At 28.3% G+C, this 8828-nt stretch overlaps 1 protein-coding gene across 1 annotated transcript; it reads left to right on the forward strand.

Annotated features, from left to right (window-relative positions):
• The first annotated feature begins 2331 nt into the window (after positions 1–2331).
• Positions 2332–8465, forward strand: LOC135928331 (growth/differentiation factor 8-like). The gene is made up of 3 exons (XM_065464777.1): positions 2332–3335; positions 7008–7417; positions 8020–8465. Exons 1-3 carry the CDS (start codon positions 2375–2377, stop codon positions 8395–8397), a joined length of 1749 nt encoding a protein of 582 aa, XP_065320849.1. The 5' UTR covers positions 2332–2374; the 3' UTR covers positions 8398–8465.
• The last annotated feature ends 363 nt before the right edge of the window (positions 8466–8828 follow it).

Below are 8828 nucleotides of genomic sequence, written 5' to 3' on the forward strand. Positions count from 1 at the left end.
GCAAACCTCGTCACATTTTTATTTTTTTACTTTATATTATAATCTATGTTAAAAATTCTAAAAATGTTTAATCTATTAATTCAAATTTGCGTAAAAGAGGGGAGGGCTGTAATAACGATAATAAAATAAAATATTCACTAATAATTAATGACGGTATTTACAATCTTAATTATTTTAAGACACATTCAAAATATCCATCCTGTTGCGTCAAATATGCACAAAAGTTTCATTGCTTTTTATTTTAAGACAAATTAACTATTATTCTTTCTTAAACAAAATAGAATATTTTTTTTAAAAAAATAATCATAAATGGTGTAAAATAGGTAAAACATGGCATAATAATATATAATAACAGCTAATAGATGTTAACAATATATCAGGCAGACATACATAATACCATCAGCACCACAACGGTAAAACAAATTCTTTTTTTTTATTAGAGAATGATTTATTAACCATAGTATTATCGTGTTCATAAATAATGTATATAAAAGGTAAAATTAATAAAATGATAATCATTAAAACAGCATGACATATCCTATCATTTCTAGACATTTATGATCAATTTTTTAAATCTAGTGGGCGGAGATTTTTTTGAGTAATAAATCACAATTTGGGTTACAAATAGTATAATAGAGAGGGGTATACATATATTTTACCCATATTATTTGATTATGAATTATAAAAATTTTGTTTTCAGAAGAAGAAAAAATTATCATATTTTATATTTATTCATAATAATAAATAATAAAATTTAGTTTAAAAAAAAGTTGGCAGATGCAATAAAAAGAAGCCTTGTGACTCAATGATAAAGGAATTGTAGGAATTGTATGTATATGTTCTAACAGCAGGCTGTTTTTCTCTATTTCATTCAATAATTATCACATTCACACACACTAAAAAAAGGTTACGCCATTAAGATTATGAAAGTTAAGACTTTATAAACATTGTCATTGAAGTCAAATATTTGAATAAAGTATAAACAAATATTTATATATTAAATAGTAAATAAAACCACAAACACCCTTTCGAGAAATTCACTGCATTTATTTCATAAAAATAATTTAAAGAAATTATATTTAAAAAAATTTTTTTTAAGTATTTTCTAAATTTTTTTTAATAATTAGATTTGGATAAAAGTAAACTTAAAAAGGAAGGAACCCCCAAAAATATGGGATGTCGAAACGATTAATAACGGTTTTTTTTCCATTCCTTTAAACAGATTTATATCGGTTTGTTCCTGTTTTTGAACCTATATCTGTGCGTTCCTATTTTATCATATAAATTGTTATAATTTTGTAGCAACTATTTTAATATTCTAAAATAAATAAAATTTCAAAAAATGTTATGAACCGGGTTAGCCCGTTATGAATTGGTTTAAACCCAGTTTGAAATATAATCGTTTGGTTCTGTCCTTTCAAACTTTACTTATAACGGTCTATTTCGGTTTCGCGGTTAGTTTCGAAACCCTGAAAAAATGGAAGGATGGTATTGAATAATATTTGTTGAACTTCAAAAATAAACCCCTATTTTTTGTGATTTAATCCAGAACCATATAGATCATAAACTAAAACCTAAATCCTATAAAGAATAAAAAATGAAATTTACCAATCAGAAATTAGCAAAATGATAGCAGTTGAAATGATGTGAATGTTTATATTATTAATAAAATATATTGCATATTTATTATAAAAAAATATTTATAAAATTAAAAAAATAAATCCATAGGTAGACGTTGGTCAGTAAAGGTATTATATTATATTGAGAAAATACATAATTGGGGAAGGGTTAAGGGGTAATTTATTTATATACATTTTTTTTTAAAAAAATTTAAAAAATTTTTTTAATTTTATAAATAATAATTTTTAAAAAATTAAGGAAATCCTTTTCTTAGTAAATTTATAATTTTTTTTCAAAAAAAAAAATATTGTTTTTCAGAAATTCATATTCCTTTTTTTTTACCTATTCCACCTACCAGGTATTTGTAAAAAAAAAATATTTATTAGAAATATATGATATTTTCTACTTTCCTGCCCCTACCTAAATATAAATTTTAAAAAAAAATATTATAAATATTATTATTAAAAATTAGCGGAAAAAAAAATAAATAAATTTATGTAAATGATAAAATAAAATATATTTTATCATTCCAAAAAAATATAATTTATGTGGATAATTATAATTATATCAAGATTTATTATTTTTTAGAAATAAAATTTATAATATTATTTTAAACATGGAAAAAAGAAGTGTAATAATTGTCGTTGAAAAATATTATTTTACTTTTTAAATTTCTTAAAAACAAATTTCAAATTGGTAGAAAAAAAATAATTCAATTTTCATTTTCCCAACTTTTGTTTAGTTTAGTTATTAAATGCATTATATGGAAGATTCTGAGCGAATATATTCTAATCTGTCATACGTCTCTAAACCGCACAAAAATACGAGGTCTAGTCGATGCCCTCGAAAAGTAACATGTTTGACAGACTCCAGTCTAATAAATATTACAACTCCGCGTTTCATAATAAAACCACTTCCCTCTGAACTTAGTTACGAATCTTCGCCATCCTCGGAGGGAATTATCCATTATACAAATGCTGATAAATCGTTTCGTCCAATTGAGGGGTCCGAGAATCCATTGTTGAACGAGTATAACAAACATTTAAATACGAAAACAAAGAATTCCCAATCAGAAATCATTTCCGAGCTAAACTATTCTTTATCCCAGGGCAATTATCACGTTGTTCCGTATCGTCATAAAACCGTCCTTTCCTCCATCGTTTTCAAACATATCGCATCGATTACGAATTTTATTAGCATACTTCGCGTGTCCAAATTAATATCCGCCATAATTATATTTATATCGTGGTTGACCTTAGGGTGTCACGCTCAAATCGACAATCTAATATACTCTGAGGCCAAAAAGATTTTGGCACCGCTAAACAGTAGAAAGGCTGAAAGCAGCAAGGAATTGAGTAACCTGGTGAACTTAAATGATTACACCGGAATTTCAGAATTGTACACACAGGGCAATTCAACCTATAATCGTAGCTTACCTTCGACCAATGCATGTCCTAGGTGTTACAGGCGTCAAGTCGCTATTAACCACAGGATATCGCTGATTAAGGAAAAAATTCTGAAACAGCTGGGTTTGGAAAAGGTACCGAATATCAACAAAACTCTACCAAATCTTCCACCTCTCAACGATTTAATCAAAGGTTTTAAAACTATGCAAAACGATATCAGCGAGGTACCAGATGAGTACAACCAAGGATTTGAGTATGAGGATGCGCCCAATATTATTCCGAAAAAATTGATGCTTATTTCCAAGAATTGTAAGTGTTCCGAATTTTCTTATACCAATTATATTTTAACCCCTTATGTCCATTGATTGGAAATTTAAATTAAAAAATAGAGGAGCGCCTAAATAATAGTAAGAGTTAGATTAAAAACTTTGGTACACAAATTCCTAAAAAGTAGTTTACGGTAATAATTTTTGTTACCTACCTACATGAAAAAAAAAAGAAGAAGAGATTAATATTTTAAACATTCATTCATATTTTAAAAATGTATTTTAAAAAAATGGGCAAGGAAAAAATAAAGATATAATAATTTGAAATATCTTTAAGGCTTTTCTTTAAGTTTTTTTTAAAAAAAAAACATAAAAAACAGAGATGGATAATAATATAATAATCGTATACCAAAATAAAAATGAAGGTAAATAATTGGAATTATTATGATGTCTTAATTTCCTTTTCATATTTTTTATAAATTGTCATTCTTAATTCACCGGACAATCAACCTTTAATAAAAAAAAAATTTTATTTAAATAAAAAATATATGTTTCTAAAAATATCCTCACAAAGGATCCCTTAAATTTAAATTTTTCAATTACCTTTTTTACGTTCGGTCAAATTTATTCTGTATTAAATCTATCTTTTTATAGTCTTCGATAATTAATTATTATTATATATTAGCATTGCTCAAGCCGTGTATTAGTTCGTTCTTATTCTTGAAACTTATTTCTGTTTATCCCAGACCAAAGGAATTGAACTAGGACACCTTATTTTTGGTGTGTTTTAAGTATTTACATTGAATAAATATTTTGGTATGGAAAACAGTCACAGTCCCTACTTATAGCTGGCTAAACAGACTACTGTTTAGAAATAAGACGACCCTGAAGGGGCATGTTGCAGGACACGCAGTTCTACTGAAAATTTAAAGATAATTTAGCGCTCTCTCTCTCTAGAATTCCTTAAAATTTGATGGGTGCTGATGGCCGGCCCTCTCATTAAAACTTTCTTCGTCCGAACTCTTTAAAAGGAACCCTTGACAAGCTGGGCCAAATGTTATTCACTATTTTAAAATTAGCGACCGATAAAAAAAAATTTGCAAATTTATTTTATTTCAGGGGCTTATTATTTTTTTAAAATCGACTCACCCGTTCATATATATTCTGAGAGTCACCTCACTTATGGATTTAATAAAATGGACAAATTTGGCCTTATTTTTCGGTCCCATATTTTGTTTGTGCTCTTGAATATAATTTTAATTGCGTAGTCAAGGAGATAAGATTAAAAATTGTGAATAATATTGTCAAAAATAAGATCTCGATCCTCGTAGAAAGTATACAATAAAATATAGCAGTGCCGGATTAACGATGACATCATTAACAATGTAGGCCTGGTAGAATTATTTGTTGTATTTCCTTCCTACTCTTATTATCTGAACCAACTGACCACGGGCGAGCATAGGCTGAAAAAATTTCTATTCAGGTGTCTAATCTAGAATATAATACAAAAATATTAAGTAGTCTTAATCAATATTGCCTACAGGGGAAGGGTTCCCTCTTGATGATCTTGTTTATATATTTTTAAGACATATTTGAATATCTGAATTTTTAGACCGTTGCTTAACTCATAATTTATTTATTTATTTTTAACCCGTTAAATTTTCTGAGGTTAATAACATGGTGATAAGACATAACCTGTCTCCAACTATCTTACATTGGCACTGTTCTCGTCGTCTCAAGTTAACGATGTCACTTAGATTGTGATGCTATAAAATGTTTCATTGACATATAAATAAACTCCTCTCATTTCTTTTAGATGGATAGCATGCCCACGCTGATTATAAGAAAAGGGTAATTGATAATACTCTAGAGTATCGACTCTTCAATCTCATACCATCCATGACCATGGTTGGCGTATCCATGATTTTCTTATAGGGAAGGGAACACAATTAGACTATTGGCAGCCTTTAGGTCCACTTATTGAAGGCCTTTAGATATATTATATTTTTATAAAAATAATTTTGAGTTTTCACTTATTTTTTTATAAAAATGATTTTTTTTCAAAAATTTTGAATTATAGTCGTTATTTTACAAAATTAACTTTGGGAAGAGGGGATATGTTGGGAGGACATTTTTATTAGCTTAACTTACTAGTACAGGCAAATCCCCCTCCCCATGGCCATGCTCCTGTTATAGATAGTATATAATAATGATAGGAGTATTATCGATCTAATTACAATGTTTACTCAGATTTGATCTTTTTAAATGTGCGGTCCCTTATTAAAATTAAGATAATTTTTAATTAAAAAAAATAAATTTCCAGTATAATGTGCCAACGTTTGCATTATTATAAGGTTTAGAAAAAATTTAATGTTATAAACAAATTCGCCATAATACTATCACAAAAAAAATATGATGAATTACTCGCAACATTAATACAAAATCAAAATTCATGATTGATATAGGCAGGATATTGATAATAAATAGAAAATTGGATTTCGATAGAAAAGCGTAATCATAATATTTAGGAAAAGTTTACAAATCACATAGGCAAATATTTTAAGTGGACAAAATCATTAAGAAATAAATAATAAACATTATTTTTTTAGTTTTATCCTTTTTTTGTAGTCTCTTAATCTTGAATTTTCACTACACTTGGGGGAAATTAGTTATATATCATTTTTTTTTGTAAATTTTCATATTTAGTGTAAATACAGTTATATCTAGGCTAAAATTAATTGTATTCTCTAATATTAAACTACAAGTTGGCCCGAAGTCGGGCTAGGATCTAAAATAAAAATGTCAGGCTGGGTTCGTACACTTTTTCGAGGATCGGGTCGAACTCAAGCCTAAAAATAAATAAAAAGTTCGTAGATGTCAGCAATTCATTTGAAAGGGAGGGGGTGGGTATTAATTTTTAAATCCCGAGAGAGACCTGGCTAATAATCCCATTTGCTTAATTTATTTTTAGGCCCAAGCTCGGCTTAGTCCGGATATATGAAAAATATAACCTAATCTCTAAATTACTTTGTCCTAATCCTAGAATAATTTCTAATTGCCATCTTTATTTGATAAAGAGAAGAAGAAATTCTTTATATATTTTTTGTGTCCTAACTTGACCCTAAAGGATTTTTCTCTTAAAATTAATTCCCTGTTTTAGAATATAAAGAAATATTCAACTTTTCGATAAAATTCACTCATTTTTTTTTAAAAAAATTACAATTGACTTTTATTTGCCTATTGATTGCATAAAACGATAATGATTTTTTTTAGCAATGGCCCTGCCTGATCAACTCTTACTTGATCTAACTTTATTGATAAGTAACATGTTTCTCGTTGGCCGCTTGATTATTAGAGGTTAAATTAATGTATTACCTCTGTGTTTACAACTGATCAATCATGTTTTTCTTAAATGGCGTCCCAAAATTTTTACTAAAATGTAACATATTTTAGTGGTATTTTAATTAAACTTAATTGTGTCGAATGCAATCTTTACCCCCCCCCCCTTCTTCGCACTGCATTATACATACAATGCTCAAATGATTCACAGTAAAAATGATTATATAGTAATAATATAGGATTTATGAATTATTATTTTTTTAGTATTTTAAACTGATAAATTAATTCTAATCTTGATATCCTTAATAGAGGTAAGATTATTACCATGTTACTTATGAACCTAGGAAGTCAATCCTATTTTATTATTCTTAATCAGATGTCGAAAGATACAAACGTCACCGTGAAGATTCAAATATTATTTCTAATAGAATATACTTCGATTTGGACAAAACAGTTTACGAAAACAATATCAAGAGTGCCAATCTTTGGATATATGCTTCCGACTATGATAAAGTTAAATGCAGGAATATATCTCCCATGTTGCACGTTTTTCAGGTAATGAGAGAAACGTTCAAAAACTCAACGCCCGACGATCTCAAATTAAGATTGATAAGCGGTAAAGAGATACGCCACCTTAACAAATGGGTATCGATAGATATAAAAATGCTAGTTGAATCATGGATTGAAAGCCCTTATTCGAACCTAGGATTCGTTCTCGTAGCTAAAAACTGTTTAGGAAAGAATATCATCACTACCAAGCCCATGTCGAAACAAGAAGAGGCATATGTATATTTTTTTAAGATAAACTAATTAGTATAGACAAAATGGTATGGCGTAGCCCCTAATAATGAACTAATCCCTGCGATATGGAGGCTTTTGATTGGTATTGTTTTATTTTTTGCATTTTATAATTGAGCGCGTTATTTTAAATTTAAAAATCTGATTTTGGCGGAAATATTTACATTAAAAATATGGTAAATTTAATATAATTTATGGTTTCTCTATAGATTGGTCATAAAATTGTCTGAATTTATAGGGTGGGTATTCTACACATATTGTTATGCATTTCTGGCAAAATCAGTTCTTTAAGTTTAATAAAGCAAGCTCAATTAATGTTAAAAATGCAAAACCAACTATGCATGTCGGGAAAACCCATTAAACTATCGCCTTACTAATGAACCTTATCATTTTTTTAAAGTTCATAAGTATATAATATTATCGCAATGGCAAGATTTCGTAAGAGTTGTGGAAACAGAGCCTAGAACCTCGCCAAATCTAAGAACCGAACCTCATTCGTATACCGAGTTCCAAACTCTGGATTTTTTTATACATTCATTTCGTTTATAATAATGCACTTGGTTACTTTATTTTTTGCTCTATTTATTAAGAGGCCAATTTTGGATCTTACGTTGTCACCCAAGCCCAATTTATTTAGGAAAAAAAGAAGTCTAAATCTTCAATGCACTGAAGAAAATCCGGAAGAGAGATGTTGCAGGTACCCGCTAGTCATAAATTTCGCCGACTTTAATTGGGATTTCATAGTGGCTCCAAAGCAAGCGGCAATCAATTATTGTTTCGGAGATTGTCCCATGACTTTTTTACACCAAAGCGCTCACACTTACTTGTACAGGTTGGCTACCTCTCTTAGCGCTTGCTGTAGTCCTTCCAAAATTTCGGCCATGTCATTACTTTACTTCAAAGAAGATAATTCGATTATGTACGGCGTGGTCGGTGGAATGGTTGTAGAACAATGCTCTTGTTCCTAAGGAATAAAGTATTTATAAGTGGACTCAATGCTAAACCTAATGATGAGTGTGATTATTTTTTTTTTGAAATTTCACGTTGTGTTTTACTTAGATTTAGACTTAGTGTTAATGTCCTTTACAAAATATAAATGTACAAAATTAACCAGGGTAATTTAGAAAAAAAAACTAAATAATTTTATATCGATAATAATACAATAACGATAATATTATATATTATATATTATACTAGAAAAAAAATTTTTTATACAAAATTGTAAATGATAAATAGTTATGCTCTTAAAATTTTCTGTGATATTCTAGATCTTTCTCGTTAGATTATTATTATTCTTGCTTATGACAATCTCTTTCATCTTTATATATATTTTTTTAGTAAAAGAAAATTGAATAGATCTCCCTATAATAGCACATAACTTTTATAATTCTGTAAAAAT

The sequence above is a fragment of the Gordionus sp. m RMFG-2023 genome, chromosome 4 (assembly GCF_954871325.1).
Source record: "Gordionus sp. m RMFG-2023 chromosome 4, tfGorSpeb1-WG-v2, whole genome shotgun sequence".
NCBI classification, from domain to species: Eukaryota; Metazoa; Nematomorpha; class Gordioida; order Chordodea; family Parachordodidae; genus Gordionus; species Gordionus sp. m RMFG-2023.

Bases quoted from the DNA above. Each gene is read 5' to 3' on its own strand.
- LOC135928331 (XM_065464777.1), top strand. From the start codon at position 2,375: ATGCATTATATGGAAGATTCTGAGCGAATATATTCTAATCTGTCATAC. The intron at 3,336-7,007 runs GTAAGTGTTCCG...ATTCTTAATCAG, and splicing joins GATGCTTATTTCCAAGAATT to ATGTCGAAAGATACAAACGT. The intron at 7,418-8,019 runs GTATATTTTTTT...CTATTTATTAAG, and splicing joins CGAAACAAGAAGAGGCATAT to AGGCCAATTTTGGATCTTAC.